The sequence below is a fragment of the Leptidea sinapis genome, chromosome 25, assembly GCF_905404315.1.
Source record: "Leptidea sinapis chromosome 25, ilLepSina1.1, whole genome shotgun sequence".
Classification (NCBI taxonomy): Eukaryota; Metazoa; Arthropoda; class Insecta; order Lepidoptera; family Pieridae; genus Leptidea; species Leptidea sinapis.
In genome coordinates this window covers 9,099,161-9,117,985 of record NC_066289.1, presented here as the reverse complement: position 1 = coordinate 9,117,985, position 18,825 = coordinate 9,099,161, and the positions used below count along the sequence as shown (strand labels likewise).

Genomic DNA, 18,825 nt, shown 5'->3' with positions numbered 1-18,825 from the left:
TAAAATTATTTTTTTATAAAATCAATGACACATTATCTACCTAATTTCTATGCAGTTTTACTACTTTATAGCTTTTACTAGATGAACTCATGAATGAATCGTAATCTAGGTATAAATCACGGTGTACGGTAAAAAAATCATATCTGATGAATTAATTTTGTTTTTTCTATACAAATACGAAGCAATTAGCAAATTAGAGTTATCTCTTTTTCGCTTGCGATAATTGCATTTACTATCCTTCTTTGACGTGTAATCGTAATGTAGTGTGCTATTGCAATGTTAAATTATTCATGTGTGCGCTAGTGTATCATTTTCAAACACCGAATGTTGTCTACGTAACTTATCTATACTTTTAAATATCATTGCTTTATAGTTTTCATTTGTGACATCGCCACTTTTCATCAGCTGTCCCATTCTGACAAGCGGGAGATAAATGGATGCGAATACTTATCAATTATTGCGCACATTTAATGAAAAAATATTTGTTTTATTTATATAATTAAGCTTTTTGCCAGCCCATCTTATATAATTAAAATAAACTTACCGGTGATAAGTCACAATCTTTGTTTTGCGTTGTTAACGTATTATTTGAACACTTTTATATAGCACACTTAGATTTGGTGATAGACACACGACTACGGAGAAAAGTGTACTTAAATTGTCTTTAAGCACACTTTTGCCGTTCCGCTAATCTGAAAGATTGCGAATGATATATGTGCATAGAACGTCATTCCTTTTACAGCCTGTTATGATAGTAAAAAAATCGTTCCATATCAAATCAATTTTGGTTATCATTATAATCAAAAAGGTTTTTTTAATGTTAGTTGAGAGTTGAAATAAAGCAGTTTATATCAATTATTACAAAATAATATCACACAAGGTAATCAGTGAGTTATTTTTTTTTTTTGCTAAAAAGGAAAGATTAAATTTCTGAACGAAAAATTGTACTGCAGCAAAACCAGAGACAAAGATCAATTCTGTCATTTCCGGTAATATCGCAACGAGTCGCGAGCGGTGAAGACCTCGGCCCTATTTAATTTTGTTGAGTAAAATAAGTATTTTGTGAAAAATGTCGCTGATGTCCGCTCGTGTAGCCTCTACGGTGGCTAGGCGCTTACCCAATGCCGCTACACAGGTAATTAGATAGAATATACGAAATTTTACCTGAAACCAAAAGATGATGGATAACCAAAATTGGCGTAATAGTGTACAGTTTTCATATTAAATTCGTAATTTTGGTGTTACAATAGTGAACCAATCCCAATAAGAAGTGTTTGGAACCTTACATAATTGGTTTTAGAGCTATATTGTCACAAAATTTAATCCGTTTATCTGATTCGATTCGATGTTATGTAATACAGGACCATCGGCTACATGTCAAATTTTGTGACTTGTCTGTAGAAAAGTGATATTTGTAAAGACCTCTAACTACAGATTACGCGATAAACCGAGCAACTCTAGTAATTTACGTACTTAATGATGTCCAGGCATCGAAGGTCGCCGTGCCTGCGGTGGCCGTGGCTTCCCGCAAACTCCACCTCTCGTCGACTCAACGGGCGGTCGAAATCTCCACAATCCTAGAGGAAAGGATCCTCGGTGCTGCACCCAAGGTATCAAACCTATATATTAAATAAACAATTCATCAGCTGATTTTTACGAGTATGGAATGTATGACGGATTTTGTATGTTTATATAATATATGAGATTCGAAAAATTTGGGTTGCTAAACCATTTCAAATTTTATATGAAATTAGGTTAAAACTATATGAAATTGTTCATTTATATCAGAAAAGCTGTAAATTCATAAAATTTAAGTGCTTTTTGGTATAAATATTATTCACCAAGTATGTAAGTATTAACATGTTTACAGGCTGATTTAGAAGAGACTGGTCGTGTGCTGAGCATTGGTGATGGTATTGCTCGTGTCTATGGACTCAAGAATATTCAAGCGGAGGAGATGGTGGAATTCTCATCTGGTCTTAAGGTAAATTTAATTTTGTGTTATTTACACATTTTCATGGAGATGGAAATAAAATAATAGCACAATTAAACCAGTTGAAGAGTTCCCTCAAGTAGCTGCAACACAATTAAAGGATAATTGCTAACAAGCAAAATTACTCTTAAGGAACTATGCACACTTATTCAGCTCCATTCGCGTTTCGCTGAATGATTTTGGTCACACTTATACAGCTCTGCTTCTATCAGCCGCGTACGGCGTCGTAAGAATGAGAATAATAACTTTAAATCGACTACAAAAGCAGAATGGATACGGAAAGCTGAATCGACGCATACATGTCTCCATACAAAATTGTTGTTTTCTATGGACAAAAGCTGAAAAGAGCTGAATAAGTGTGCATAGTCCCTAAGTCATAACACTAATTAGATATTATTATTAGATAAAGTAGAAAATCTGCCAATCAATCTTCTAAGGAGGTGTTAAAATTTCATTGATTTAAAATTGCAATGAAATCAATAGAGATTGAGTAAAGAAGGCTTAGAACCTTAGATGAGGTAATTTTCCTCCAATAATTTTCTTAATTTTATTGAGTTTGGTAGTTTAATCTATTTGAATTAATTGATTAAATATTTCTACATATTTTTACTTTGTCATGCTTTAAAATTTTGATTGGAAATGTACACCTTTAAAACATCATTACAACTAAAAGGTGTGTAGGTACATAGTTTAACATTAATAATCACTAAACACTATCTGAGAATTATAAATCTTATGTCAAAATTATAGATACAGTGTATTTATACTGCGTGAATCAGAAAGGACATCGCTTCAATGCTACATTTAATAAGTCATATGCAATAGTATTGTGATGTTTAAATTTGAAAAAAATAAAAAAGTAAAATAAAAAAAAAAAAAAAAATATCCATCAAATTTGGGATTATGATTAGGGTGTATGCACACTAGACAAAACCACACAAGAACACATTCCTTGTGTTTATGTATTTCACATACAATTAAAATACCTTAGGTTTAAAGATATTTATTTTTCATTAAAAACATAATATTGTCACTTACATTATATATAGTATATAGTATATAAAATAATGTAATATTTTATCCGCCGTTCTTTACCACTTCAGTTCATACATCTAGGTACTTAGTAATTATTCTTCTTCACAAAATTTATAGTTACACAATTTTACAGGTCACTGTCACATAACAAACTTACTACCTGTTATTGGGTAGCAGATAAACTAAATAAGAAATTACATAATGTTACACAGTTTTCCTCTTCTATTACTGAAGGGTTAGGCAGAGGTGTATTTTTTCCATCCACATTTCACTATGTTTAATTCCCACATATTATGGGGCGAGCCTCCACATTTCTAAACTGCTACTGAGAAATTTCTTACGAAAAACCTAATGCTTCTTGCCCGGCCCGGGAATGAAATTCCTACCTATCTATTATTAATATGAGGATTGTCAATGACATCCATTTTTGACTAAACTTATCCGTGAAGCACAATTTCTTAATAGGAGCCTATTAGAATTCTCTTTATTGGATAATATTTTTTTTTTTGTTAAGAAGGGATGCGACGAGCTGGACGTTCAGCGGATTGTATTTGATACGCCCTGCCCATTACAATGCAGTGCCAATCAAGAATTTAGAAAAACCCAAAAATGCTATGCGGAACTACAATGCCACTCGTCACCTTAAGACATAAGATGTTAAGTCTCATTTTTCCGGTAATTACACCAGCTACAGCAACCGTCAGCCCGAAACACTTATGTGTTATACATTTCTGCTTCACGGCAGAAAATGGTGCCGTTGTGGTACCTACCCATATTCTACAAATACATATTTGGAAATATTTTCAATGTCAGCTGAAGAAAATTTCAAATAATCCTGCATTGAAGTGCTTAAGTAATAACTTATCAAAAATGTGAACTCATCTCAATTTCCAACGTAACAAAAATATCTTGAATTTAAAATGGTGCAGTGTGAATGTTTTTTTATTAGTGGTTTCGTTTCCCACAATATTCCGCCGTCGGCATCTTTTAAGGAATATGGCTTGATTGTGATCTGATAATGTCAGATTCTCATTATAATTCTTGTAACATTCTCCTATCACGGAGCAGCAGTAAACATCATGATTTAAATCAATTCGCTGATCTTTTTAACCTAAATGTATGCATTACATAGTTTCATAATTGGATTACAATTACCTTTCTTTATTGGATAATACATAACTTAAGTAAATACAAATTTATAACGATTTTCAATGTCAGCTAAAGAGAATGCACATACAAAATAACTTCGTCTTAATGGCAAAATGAAAACATAATTTACCTCACAGCTGCAATGAATACTAGGCATTTTACTATTATCTGATATTATGTCACATCTGCGCTATTCATCTGTTTTAGGTCAAAGAGAGTTCAGAAAAACAGCTGATAAGGGTTACGGGATGCATAGGTTTTGCGAAAACTTAGCACTTTAAATATTCTATTTAAATATAATGCTAATTGATTTCTGACTTTACATAGTCATTAGAGATGACCTAAGGAATATCTGGTTCAAAGCATAGTATACCCATAAAGTTTCACCGTGTATATGTAGTGTGTTTTACCAGTGGGAGTCTCCTTTGCACGGGATGCTAACTACATTATGCGTACCACTATAGCACCTATTTCTGCCGTGAAGTTGTAATGTGTAAACATTACTCTGTTTCGGTCTGAAGGGCGCTGTAGCTAATAAAATGTCTGGGCAAATGAGACTTAACATCTCATGTCTCAAGGTGACGAACGCAATTGTTGTGCCACTCAGAGTTTTTGGGTTTTTATTATTATAATGTCCCAAATTTTGAGAGCTTGTTTCTAAAAAGGAGCAACCCTAGACTAAGGGGACATGATACGAAGCTACAATATTGACATCGTCAAATCCAGTAAAACAGTTTCTTACCAATTGAGTTGTTCATCTATGGAATAAACTGCCCACAAATGTGGTTATGTCAAGATCTGTTAACCAGTTCGAGAATAGACAAGACAATCATTTGGAAAATTAAAAGCACTTCCGCAAATGATATAGATACATCAGCGGAAGCTGCTTAGTCTATTATTTGAACCAGCTCGTTGGAGATTAATTACGCCTTCAACACTAAGCTTACCCGTCCGGTACCTACATGATAAATTCATAAATCTGGGTATGTTTATTCAACTGACTCAAGGATATTTGCTAGGAATAAAGAACATATAATTTATTTGGAGTAGACTAAACTAATGTTGTATATATATCTAAGTTCTAAGGAATAGGTAGGTAATAGGTATATATGTATATATTATGAATAATATAAGTTGCATGTATATTTTCGCAACAGGGTATGGCCCTCAACTTGGAGGCTGACAACGTCGGTGTGGTAGTATTCGGTAACGACAAGCTGATCAAGCAGGGAGACATTGTCAAGCGTACCGGTGCCATTGTGGACGTGCCCGTCGGCGAGCAGCTGCTCGGACGTGTCGTGGACGCGCTCGGAAATGCTATCGACGGCAAGGGAGCCATCGACACCAAGTCCCGCATGAGGGTCGGTGTCAAGGCTCCTGGTATCATTCCACGTGTGTCTGTGCGAGAGCCCATGCAGACTGGTGAGTTTTAATTTACAAATCATAAAAATAATATTCTTTAACATAATAAATAAGATTTTAAAATAGTTATTTCTAAAGTAAACTAAGTACAGTTAATACTTATTGGTTTAAGACAGACCCCTTTCTGGTCCTCATCATATGTTATCAACCCATCGTCTCTTGGGTCTTCCGTCTTGTCTTTTTCCTATTGGTCCCTTTCATTTTGTTACCTTAGGTGTCCATCTTTTATTCTTTTACGGCCGTTCCCAATATTCAGTCTATCTCTTACTTACGATTTACATCGTAACTATCGTTGACTTTTCTGTCCCAATAAACTTATCGACTGTAACTCACCTTATCCGTACACGCTGTCTGTCAATGGGACGACGTATAGCTTACCAGCGATAAAAGTTTGTATGGAAATTGCAATTCACGCGTCCCAATATAAGGCGATAAGAATGACTTATCGGGTATATTGGGACAGCTTCAGATTATTGACAGCTAATTACTGACAGTACAAGGTAGTAATTTATCTGTATCTGTAGAAAGTATATTGGGAACGGCCGTTATTCTGCAGATATGTCCAGCTTTAAAACATATTCGAGAGCATCTGAAAGTTTTTTTCCTTACAATTTCGCATAATTTTTTTTAATTTTCTTTAGCTTTATGCTTCTTTCCATTGCTCTCTGTGTTGAAGTTATCTTGTGTTTTATTTTATTTGTGTAAACCCATGTTTGACTTCCGTATGTTAGGATTACATAAGTAATATACTAATTCTTCGAAAGTCCAGTTGGAACTAGGCCAAATTTATTAAAGACAATGTTTCGAAAACCCATTAGTCAACATTTTAGGTTGCACATAGCATACACTGCTTTTATGAATGCGTATATCACAAAAATACAAGTAATATCTTTTACAGTTCATCTGCCTTAGACAAGAGCTAATATTAATGTCTAGTGTGCTAAACAAATAACAGGAAACTAAACGATGGTCTCATGCCGTTGGCATATGGTAAGGAGGCTCTTGTCTAAGGCGGATGAGCCGCTCACTGGAAGTTACTCCTTTGTGTAAGGCCTTTTTATACGCTTTTTATTAGCTTCACCTGTATGTTTGTAACCGACTTCTTTGGGCGCCATTTTGACCCACTTTAAACGGCTAGATTTCGTTCAAACTTTGTAGTTTTATCGAGGACCGATGACATTACACTAATTTGATAAAAAAACTAAAAAATAGAAAATAAATTTAAATTAAGAATAGTGTTTAAAATTTCAATAAATATAAATTAATAATAGTGTGAATAAAAAAAATTATATTATTTTAAAAAAAGCGTGGGATGCTTTTTTAAGATAGTATCAAAATGATAATTATTCTACTCATATCTGTCAATAAAATATAAAACTATTGACACCATGCACCCCAAGGTTTTTTTTTAAATTTTTTTTTTCACACTATTATTAATTTATATTTATTGAAATTTTAAACACTATTCTTAATTTAAATTTATTAAAATTTATTTTCTAAATTTAGTTCGGTTTTCTATAAAAAGCGTGTTTTTAGTTTTTTAAACTATTATTTATTTCTTAGCCTCCCCAGCTCACGCCCATTTAATAGTTGCAATATAGCAATGTTTTTCCATCTAATTTATTTCGTGACCCTATTACAGCCGGAAAAATTCTGGTGACCCCTTGTCAGTCTGACAAATAATTTAATTTTAAAGACTTGATGATTGATGACTTAATGATTTATGCACAGTCGATGGTTTTTTTTGGATAAAAATAAAACAAGAATATCTAGAGCTGGCAAGCTAGCGATCTGAGAAGCTCTACGATTATTAGTACCATTCGCCAGTTCTTACCTATGTGAACTGGCATTCTCTTCAGTTAAAACTAATAAAGAGAAAAAGACTTTAGAAAGTGATAACATTTTTAACATTTGAAAAGTAGCACCACTATTTTTTTTAAATTAAACAAGGCCACCCTTCTCACAAAAATTGTTTTTTTTTATTGTAGCCTATCTTGCCTTTATCCTTTAGGCTTCGTGTCCCTCGTAGGGGTCGCGACCCAAACATTGAAAAACACTGCAATAGGGTAATTAAGTATTTTCAGACGATCTATAAAAATTGGATTTAAATTTTGTTAACAGGTATCAAAGCCGTAGATTCACTTGTGCCAATTGGTCGTGGTCAGCGTGAGTTGATCATTGGTGACCGTCAAACCGGAAAGACCGCCCTGGCCATTGACACCATTATCAACCAGCAGCGATTCAATAAGGGAGACGACGAGAAGAAGAAGCTGTACTGCATCTATGTCGCCATTGGACAGAAGAGATCCACTGTCGCCCAGATTGTGAAGAGGCTTACTGATGCTGGTAAGGAGAAAGAAATAAACAACTTTATTTTACTTCTTTATAAAGTGAATACTAACTAAATATTGGTGTTTATTTTTATTTTATTGTAATTGGAAAACTTACAGCTAAATACAATAAGTTAGGAAAATATTTACATAAAAGGCTATTTACAAGTTTTCGCAGATATTTACTAGCTAATTACATAATAAATAGTTACTAGAATAATATTAACAAATCGAGGATAACCAAATCTGATCTAGCGATATGGTAAAAAAGATTCGTTAGTTTAAATTAGTATGTTATATATACTAGTCAAAACAAAATAAGGGCCACTTGATTTTTTTGGCCTCGCTAGCGATAATTTATTATATATGCATTCTCAAGTAGCTGATAATTTATTGTGGTGTTATTACCTTATTTTTTTACACACATTTTTTGAGCATTCCACCCGCATAATTGTTTAAAGTGGGTAGTTTTAGATAATTCATTGTAACCACTTGATTCTAGCCGATTTTAAGACGGATTTCAACTCAGTCAAAATGACGATTCTCTCAGGAACACTGTAAGTTTTGCTTGACTAGTGGCTGAATTAACATTTTAAAAAAAGTTATGCCGAGAATTCGAAGTCATATGGACTTGCCAACCGTAACTAGGGCCGTAACATTGCTTCAAGAAGGCCATTCGCAGCGTTCTGTGGCGTTGCAGCTGGGTTTTTCCTGGCGAGCGAACCAGAATGCTTGGAATCGTTTTCAAGAGACTGGGAGACTTACCAGGAGACGGGGATATGGCAGAGTTCGAGCAACTACAGCACAGGAGAACCGCTACGTGCGCTTGACTGCGCATAGAGAACGCTATATAACAGCCCGTTCCTTACAAAACCGTTTGCGGCAAGCGACCGGTACACGTGTTAGTGATCAAACTATTAGAAATCGTTTACACAAGGACCAGCAGTTCTCCAGGAGACGCGTAGTGCGGATACCATTAACAAGTGCTCATCGTGCAAATCGATTATCATTCGCAAGGCAGCATCTGGCGTGGGATATGAATGATTGGAGGACAGTATTGTTTACGAATGAGTACAAAGTTAAATTTTTTAGTGAGCACCGTCGCATTAGGGTCTGGAGGCGTGAAGGAGAGCGATTTTCGGATGCTTGCATCCATGAAAGTGACAGATTTGGGGGCCCCAATGTTATGGTATGGGGAGGAATCTCTATGTCCGGCAGGACCGAGCTGGTAATTCTAAACGAAGGCACAATAATAGCTCAACGTTACATCGAGGAGGTCATAAGGCCCCATGTGGTCTCATATGCACACAGAATCGGCGCGAGATTCCACCTGATGCACGATAATGCTCGCGCTCATACAGCTAGGGCCACCAGAGAAGCCCTAGAGGAGGCTGGTATGCAGGTGTTGGACTGGCCTGCAAACAGTCCGGATGTAAATCCCATTGAACACATGTGGGACTTACTGAAACGCAGTGTTCGAAGCACAAACCAACCCGTGCACAATGAAAGACAGCTAATAAACGTTCTGAAATCAAGCTGGGAACAAATTCCTCAAGAAACAGTGGTACACCTGGTGGAGAGTGTACCTTCTAGGCTTCAAGAGTGCATTAGTAATCGAGGACGGCATACTAGATATTGAGGAAAGTCATAAATCAACCGACATTTTAGGTTTTTATTTTTTCAGATGTTTTTTTCCTGACTAATTATTTTTGCAAAAATGTTAATTTTTAGAAAAAGTGGAGAAAATTTCTTTTTTTAATGGAATGCATCATTATTTTATTCTGTCTACAATGAAAATCAATCAATTTATCCAATTGAATCAATGATCAACCTTTAAACCTCAAGGATTCATGAGAATACTGTAAAAACGTGGTGGCCCTTATTTTGTTTTGACTAGTATATATAAAAATTTAATACATAAACGGACGCACATCTACATGCACGTGTTCAATAAAGGCTGACATTTATTGAATACTATTTTGCTTAGTCATATACTCTTCAGTCTACACTATATTATGCTTAATAATAAATTTATATAATTTCTAATTATATTATATAAATTAACTTATTATGTTATATAAATTTAAGCGTTATTGTCGATATTATTCGAAAATTTTTTTGGTGAGCTAGTGTTTTAATTTCGTTACCGTTGTATTAAATAAATCTATATCTATGCTACAGTCTCTAATAATGTCATTATAAAACTTTTATCATTTAAAACAATATTGACAAAGATGTAAAGTATATTTAACATAATTTTATCTTGAAGTTCAGGTCAATTCGCCTTAGTGAATGTGAGAATACGAAAAAATGTTTTTAAAATAAGTCTTGAATCTCAAAAGCAGCGCCAACTACCGAATTAAACTTTTGGCAGACTCGATTAATTTCATCAAAAATATATCAATCTGTTTGTCTATTATTAGTAAACAAAAGAGTGGCAGCTCGCGCCTTCAACAGTTTTGATTACGAATTCGCGGTAATCTGACCATGAAGTAGAACTGACAAAAAGACAGGATTAATAAGTTGGTTTAGTTGGTTGGATAGAAAAAAAATACTCGTGAATATCATTATTATTCTTTTATAACCATAACTTAAAACAGGGACCATGTCAGGTACAAAGTAATGTTCAACTGATTTGTCTGACGATAGGTGCCATCAACTATACCATCATCGTATCGGCCACGGCGTCCGACGCCGCCCCTCTGCAATACTTGGCTCCATACTCCGGTTGCGCTATGGGTGAATTCTTCCGTGACAACGGCAAGCACGCTCTCATCATCTACGACGATCTGTCCAAGCAGGCTGTAGCCTACCGTCAGGTAAATTTAATAGTACATTCCGAATCAAATTATAGTACAGACGCACATGTCCCACCGCTTGCGATTTACCGACTAATAACAGAAAAGTACTCTAGTGACTCGTTTCTAACTCTTATAATATATTCTCGGCAAGTGGCATCGAAGGACAATAATTGTCTCACTGTGTGTGCAGTTTTTCTGCCAAAGGATCACGGTGCATTAGTTAACAATTAAAAACTACTTGATTTTATGTAAAAAACATATTTAATTTCATGAATTGATAGAGTTGCTAGGTGTATTACAATATAAGTATAATTTAAGACAATTCTGTTTCACGCTTATAATACTGTAATTAAATAGATGTCGCTGTTGCTTCGTCGTCCCCCGGGTCGTGAGGCGTACCCCGGTGATGTGTTCTACCTCCACTCCCGTCTGCTCGAGCGTGCTGCCAAGATGTAAGTACATTCGATATAGTTGCGCACCACGATTTATGCAATTTGATCAACATATCAGCACCAAATTCATAAAATATATATCGTAAGACGTCCCGTCATAATAGTTACAACATTTGATTTTTTTATTTATTTTATTTTGATTAAAACGGTTACAACACCAATTACAATAATCAAGTACAATAAACTATAAATGTTAGACGCTATTATGCGAGGACTCACAAAGTTGGAGCAGCAACTGCACCAACACTTCAAGTCTATTAGTAAATAGATCACAATCAGGGCGGGCTTCTACGAGGTGATACAATTTCAAGACTCGCGGCACGGGCGCCGCAGTGCGTGCTACCGTGCGACACGCGGGTACCGCCAGCAGACAGTGATTTCTACATCGAATATAATTGTCAGGTGTATACAATCGAATCAGCTCATTATGAATATCAGGGGCATCTATTAAGCCCCGGCTAACTTTCAGCAAGGTAGTTGCCTGGTCGAGAGCCCGTCTGGTTTCCAGAGTGTTGTATCCAAGGCAACCGACGAGATACGCCGCCGGGTACAAGTACGGGTAGTAACCTAGTTTCCGCTTATACAGGAAACGCAAAAATGCTTTTTGTACTTTCTCCAGCATAAGGGAGTAGGTTACTTCGTAGGGATTCCATACGCACGAGCTTCAAGCTTACTACACACAAGGGTACTGTAAAGCAGTTGTATAATATTGACGCTGTGGAAATCGCGCGCATTCCTTAATACGAAACCCAGTCTAATAAAGGACTCTTTGAGTGACTCTTATTATATGGTCGTGAAAGGTAAGCTTTTGGTCAAATGTCACGCCCAGGTCTTTCATTCAATTCCGTCTACTTATGAGCTTACCATTAATGCGGTACTCAAAAGGGATTGGTTGTCGCATTCGACAAAAAGTGACAGTATAGCATTTGGTGAGATTAAATTCCATTTTATTATGCACACCCCAATTATAAACAGCATCTACGTCAGCCTGAATAGCCTCACATTGCGCCTCATTTTGGATGCTCGCATATAATTTTAGGTCATCCGCGTAAAGGAGACACTGCGCATACTTGGGAATCTCGGGTAACTCATTTACCATTAATAAAAATAATAAAGGTCCTAGGATTGAGCCTTGATTCACTCCAGAGCGGGTATAATAAGGGTTCGATTCATAAATCCCATGTCTAATAAACTGCTGCCGATCACGGAGATAGTCAGACAAGGGATTAAGAAGCTTTGGACAGAAGTCTATAGCACAAAGTTTTGCAAGTAGGATGTCATTATTAACCCTGTCGAAGGCCTTACGAAAATAGAAGTAAAGGACATCTACTTGTAATCGCATATCTAATTGTGTTGATATAAATTCTGTTAATGTTAACAAGTTTGAATTTACTGACCTTCTGCATCTAAAACCATGCTGAGCATTACTAAGAAGTTTAGCTACCTGTAAATAAATTAGTCTGTGGAAAACATTTTCAAATATTTTAGCTGGTGAAGATAGAATTGCTATGGGTCGATAACTTTCAACATCGGATTTATCAGAACTCTTCGGTATAGGCGTTACACGCGTTGTTTTCCATTGGAGGGGATAGCAACTTGTTTGCAATGATAAATTAAATATATGACATAAAGGGGAGGCAATACATGTCTTTAAATCCTTGAAGAGAAAAGATGGTAATCTGTCAGGTCCTACTGAACTGAAAGATTTTAATTTATTAATACCATATATAATATCCTGAGATGTGAATTTAAGTATATTTACATAGTTGCTATTATGAGAAGTGTCATTATTATTGGCTTGTGCTGTATTTAGTTGGGGAATATCGGTAGAATACACACTTGCAAAGAACCTGGCAAATGCCTCAGCAGCTGCAGCTCCCGTAAAACTGTCACCCTGGAACTTTACCGTTGGCTCAAAACCACCTTTGGAACGAAGACTTGCTATGTGTTTCCAGAATTCAAGCGGATTAGATTTAATATTATTTTCTACGCGTTTTAGATATGCTTTGTAAGCCTCAGCAGCTCGACGTTTTAATGAATTTCTCATATCCGAAAAGGCTCGGAAGTCATCTGGCCGCTGGGTTTTCCTCCAATTTCTATGTAGTTTAAGTTTAGTGTCTTTTATAATATCAACCGTGAACCAAACAGGGTATCGTTTACAAGTAGATTTCTGGCGAGATGTTCTAGGCATACAAGTATCAAAGACTTTGTAAATCATATCATAAACACATCTACTGCGTGATTGACGTTATGAGATTGTAAAACTGGTTTCCAGTCTATATTTGATAACATTGAATAAAGCAATTGAAAATCACATTTACTCAAGTTCCAGTCTTGTGAAGGGTTTATATTACTAGCCTCAGTGACCTCTGAACAATGATCTGATTCGACACTTACTTGTAGGTCTAGCGGAGGGTGGTACGCGTCGGGTGGAACTATTCCATCCGTGCTGTTCACAATCACCTCACAGGAGCCCTCCCGCATCAAAACAACATCTAATATTCCACCATGACAATTTACTATTTTGTTTACGTCTTTGAGTGAGCAATAAGATAGAAAATAACAATAGTAATTTTTAACTGTGGTTGAGGCGCTATTTCAGTTAAGGTCACCCACAATGATTACATTACCCTTAAAACTATTTAAAAAACTTTCAGTTTTGCAAAACCAAGTGAAATAGTTTTCGTCACTGGAGCTAGGCTTAATATACACGACACACACTTGATAGGGCCGACCGCACCATGCGAACACCGCCCACAGATCTTCTCCAGTGGCGGTTTAGTAGTGTTGCGCCCTGCGCAGGCGGGCAGGCGCGCGCGCCTTGATATAATCATAATAAATAATACTTAAGAACAATATAACTAAAAAAGAAACTACGTACGTACTTCGCATATTTTTAGAGACAGTAAGGGTTGACGCAAGAACTTGAGGTAGGATGTTGACACACAGCCGTTTTACAGGATAGGTGGTAAGATGTACATTTGAAGTAAAAATGTACTGATAGTGAGGTTTTTTTAATTAAAATTAAAGATATCTTATGGCCATGTCCCTCTTTAGCTCACATTATGATTTATTAATAAATTTTACTTAGTAGCATGTATTCGCGTATGCGACACGCCTATGTACGATCACCGATTTGTAATTGAACGAATCGGTTCGACGGCAGAGAAGAGGGTGATGCAGCATCTTTTATAACTATTTACAAACATAATAAGTTTTATAATAAATGGAAAAACTCTTTTTTTTTTTGCTGTACTTTAATCTCTTATTCTTTAGGTCTGACAAAATGGGAGGTGGTTCCCTGACTGCTCTTCCTGTAATTGAAACCCAGGCTGGTGATGTGTCTGCCTACATTCCAACCAACGTAATCTCCATCACTGACGGTCAGATCTTCTTGGAGACTGAGTTGTTCTACAAGGGTATCCGACCAGCCATCAATGTCGGTCTGTCTGTGTCCCGTGTCGGTTCAGCTGCTCAGACTAAAGCCATGAAACAGGCAAGATGTTATTGTTATTTTATTCTTACTTAGTATCCATTTTGATAGCTTAAGACCTGAGCATATATAGTTTCTTATTACCACCCTTGCAACTGGGAAGTTGAACAGAGGAGTAGAAGATATTATGTAGTTACATTCCATGCCGGTCTTAAGTGACTTTGCTAAGTTTGTTTATTATTATGGGAATTGTAATAAAAAGCTATTGCCACATTGATGGATATTGCTATATATTATCTTATTTTTTATAAAATTATCCTTTTACATAATTAATATGTCTAGATGTATTATATATATTTCTATTTCTGCAGTGAAGCTACTGCTTCACTGCAGAAATAGACTATGTGTAAGCATTACTGTGTTTCGGTCTGAAAGGCGCCGTAGCTAGTGAAATTACTGGGCAAATGAGTCTTATATGTCTCAAGTTTTTGGGGATCTTTTGGGGGACTCAGAATTTTTTGGGGATTTTCAAGAATCCTGAGCCTTACCATCAGCTGAACGTCCTGCTCGTCTCGTCTATTATATTGCAACAGGAAACAGAGTTTATAAGGAGTCTATCTAGATAGATCTTGCTGCTAGACAACCAATGAAAACAGGCCAGGTTTACTATTTTAGTGTGCGGGACAAGCTACATTTGACACTGGCGATTTGTATGTCCACTTTGTGCTAGTTTGCGTGCATTGCTTAAAATATAACTCTCAATACAGCTCAATTTTTTTCGACGTTTCCACAGCTTTCACAGTAATTATTTAAGCTTATCCTATACAATTTCTAATAAAACATGTATAACACAAAATTCAAATTCAAATATTTTTATTCAAAATAGGATTTAAAATCACTTATTGAACGTCAAAAACTACCACCCATTCAAAAGAGACTGCCTCAGACCTGAGAAGAATGGGCGCAAGAAACTCAGTGGGCTTTTTTTTTTATTATATAACATAAGATATAAATTACAATGTGATATCGTACAATAAACATTTATAATTATTAAAGAGCCTGAGGGTGTTCGCTTTATTCCCAGTCCGTGGTGTCATTAAGAAAATCGTTTGTGCTATAATAACCTTTCCCACACAAACGTTTTTTAACAATTCTTTTACACACAGGTGGCCGGTTCCATGAAACTGGAGTTGGCTCAGTACCGTGAGGTAGCTGCGTTCGCTCAGTTTGGTTCTGACTTGGACGCCGCCACACAGCAGCTTCTCAACAGAGGCATGCGTCTCACTGAGCTCTTGAAACAAGGACAATATGTCCCCATGGCTATTGAGGAACAGGTAATCCTATTAATATTATAAATGTGAAAGTTTGTATGTCTGCATGTATGTTTGTACTTCTTTAACGCAAAAACTACTGAATGGATTTTGATGAAACTTTACAATAATATAGCTTACAAGCCAGAATAACACATAGGCTGTTATTTATAAAACTATCGCGTGAATTATACTTTATATGGCAAAACAACGTTTGCCGGGTCAGCTAGTTTTACATATTTGTAATCCTAAATAAATAGTAATTTTAAATGAGTTTGTTAAATTATTGAAGTGGAAAATTCTTTTAGCGTGGTACGCATATTTTTAAATGAGAAAAAATCTCTGGACTCGCGACACCGTTATGAGACGCAGCTATAGTATGTGCATATATGCATGTGATAACGTCAACATCATAGTTTCTCAACCTTATTTTGCTCACCGCCCACTTTGAGAATATGTTTTTTTCTAGAGGTTTTTTTTGTGTATTTTTTTGCCTTTTTAGACTATATTTATTAAGCTACCCACGCCCCATCTGCGCCATCTCCTATTTTAGTTACCATGAACCTATAGTTTCTATTTTAGATTGTAATAATTTTAATGATGATGATACAAGGTCGAAATTCTTAACGATGATTCATAAAAGAATATTAAATGTATTTTAAAGTTTCTAATAATTAATAAAATACAATTCATAAATAAACTGCAATTCATAACCCTAGTGCCTATCTAAAAAATGTCTAACGCGCCAAAATAAGTTTTCACTTCTGTCGGCACTCCCGGAGTGCAACCCGTAATTTTTTTTTAATAACCTAACTGCAAACTGTACTAATGCAACTTGACTAGCGCGAGGCGGTAACAGGGGAACGGGAGGCTTAGTGAAGCGATCTTCACGTTCCACCGAGGAATGAAGATAATGTAACCATAGAGTAAACTGCATGACCGAAACGAAAATAAGTCAGTTTGGTTGTGTTGGACTTGTGATGTGGAACCCGGTTTCCAAAAGCTTTGTGTGAAGAACAGAGGCAAAGAAAAAAAACATTATTAAATACAATGCAACTCATTAAGTACTATGGTTTTTAGAATGGTGACCAAATGAACTAAAAATGCAAACAGAGTAACAGGCCTTTATCCTACTCATTAGCATATTTTATTGATTTTTATATAATTTTGCATAGCTGTCTGTCTGAACTACAGGAGGTCATCAAATTAAAGATCATAAATAACACCTGCTAATGAATAATGTAGTTAATTCACTTTCCTTTTTTTTACTATATCTTCATTTCCAAGTTTATTTGAAAATCAAATGGTTCAGCTCTTTAATAAGTCATAAATAAAATTATAAGTTTCTATAATTTTAAGTTAAAATAATTAAATTATGTCTGTCTGTTATCTTTTCGTGCTAAACAGATGTGATAAAAGATAGAACATGTATTATTATTCTGGGGATCAAACATGTTGGGGTTGTAGGTGGGCATAGAAGTTTCTAGGTTGTGCAATTGCCGTAGTTACGCCTATGGGTTTGTCTTAACATTTTTTAAAAACTATACCATTTATTTAAGGTCGCCATCATCTACTGCGGTGTGCGTGGCCACCTTGACAAACTGGACCCCAGCAAGATCACTGCTTTCGAGAAAGAATTCACCCAACACATCAAGACAAGCCACCAGGCACTGCTGAACACCATTGCTAAGGACGGACAGATCACACCCGAGTCAGACGCGTCGCTCAAGAAGATCGTGACTGACTTCATCTCTACCTTCCAAGCTTAATAAACTTAGTATAGCTTGTTTCACTTTTAAAATTGTACTCTATTGCAATAGCTTTAGAGTACAGTTTTAGGAATTGTTAAGTGATCACTGGAAGATATCTCTCCAGTGATTTGTAGTGTTCATTTGTATGGACGGTATTGAAAGTGATTACAATCATGAATGTATATTTATCTCCCAAGAATCAACAGTGGTTATATGTATAAAATTTAAAGATTATAACTGTGTTTTGCCCTTTCTAGAGCCTATCATTTTCAGGGTTAGATGTCATCAAATCAGTTTTTGATGTGAAACATCTATAGCCGCACGTAAAACCGATTTCTGGCGTGGCGACGCATGCCGTGGCGACGCGTCGCCTTGTCACAGTAATAACGTCCTCAGAGGCAACATCGAATATAACTATTACCGAAGTCACTGATTAAACGAATTAAGTAGTAACGATTTGAAATAAATTCGTAAATTTTTGTATTTAATGAAAATAAATGTTTATTCAATAAATAGTCATCGTTATCTGGAAAAAAATCGTAATATTTTATTTTATCATTATGACATATTTAGTTCCTATCACAATATGTTCTTTTCTGCATATTACTTTTACAAAATTATGTCGATGTTTCACATCTGCCAGGCGTCCCGTGACGGCTCACATTTTTTTTATGGAAGAGGAAACAAATGACAGGACAGTTGATGTTATCACTGATGCCATAGTCTATTTGTCTTTTGTAACACCAGAGGATTCACTTGAACGTTGCCGGACTTTTACAGGGGTCAGTGAATGCTGTTTTATATGTGTTAACTGGGGAGGGTATATTTGCAGTTTGCAAGCACATCTTCTGTTTCTGCCAAGTCCGATTACACACGCGTATAATCGCATGTGGCCCTAAATAACTTCGTGCAGAAATACTATTATTATTTTATTGTCAATGCAGCCACATGATTAACTATTTACAGTATGGTTTCCGTTATGGTCGCTAAGCTGGTGATGTAATACACTGACGGACTCCTAAACTGCATCAAGGTTCAGGATTACTTTCGAATTAGGTACTTACCTAATATATTTTGATAAGTATGCTACCTTTTTAGATAATTTTTAATGAAAATGTCGAGATTGTCCATTAATAATTATTAAAAATA

At 35.8% G+C, this 18,825-nt stretch overlaps 1 protein-coding gene across 1 annotated transcript; it reads left to right on the top strand.

The window, feature by feature from the left end:
* The first annotated feature begins 967 nt into the window (after nucleotides 1-967).
* On the top strand, nucleotides 968-17,913 carry LOC126972038 (ATP synthase subunit alpha, mitochondrial). Its single transcript, XM_050818603.1, has 10 exons — nucleotides 968-1,135; nucleotides 1,488-1,610; nucleotides 1,871-1,984; nucleotides 5,335-5,599; nucleotides 7,721-7,945; nucleotides 10,579-10,748; nucleotides 11,088-11,182; nucleotides 14,459-14,678; nucleotides 15,782-15,949; nucleotides 17,485-17,913. The coding sequence occupies exons 1-10, from the start codon at nucleotides 1,070-1,072 to the stop codon at nucleotides 17,692-17,694; spliced, it is 1,656 nt and encodes a 551-aa protein (XP_050674560.1). The 5' UTR covers nucleotides 968-1,069; the 3' UTR covers nucleotides 17,695-17,913.
* Nucleotides 17,914-18,825: the final 912 nt, after the last annotated feature.

Excerpts from the sequence above, each read along its gene's own strand:
- LOC126972038 (XM_050818603.1), top strand. The coding sequence starts at position 1,070 with ATGTCGCTGATGTCCGCTCGTGTAGCCTCTACGGTGGCTAGGCGCTTA. Across the intron at positions 5,600-7,720 it reads GCGAGAGCCCATGCAGACTG|GTATCAAAGCCGTAGATTCA; the intron begins GTGAGTTTTAAT and ends TTTTGTTAACAG. Across the intron at positions 7,946-10,578 it reads GAAGAGGCTTACTGATGCTG|GTGCCATCAACTATACCATC; the intron begins GTAAGGAGAAAG and ends GTCTGACGATAG.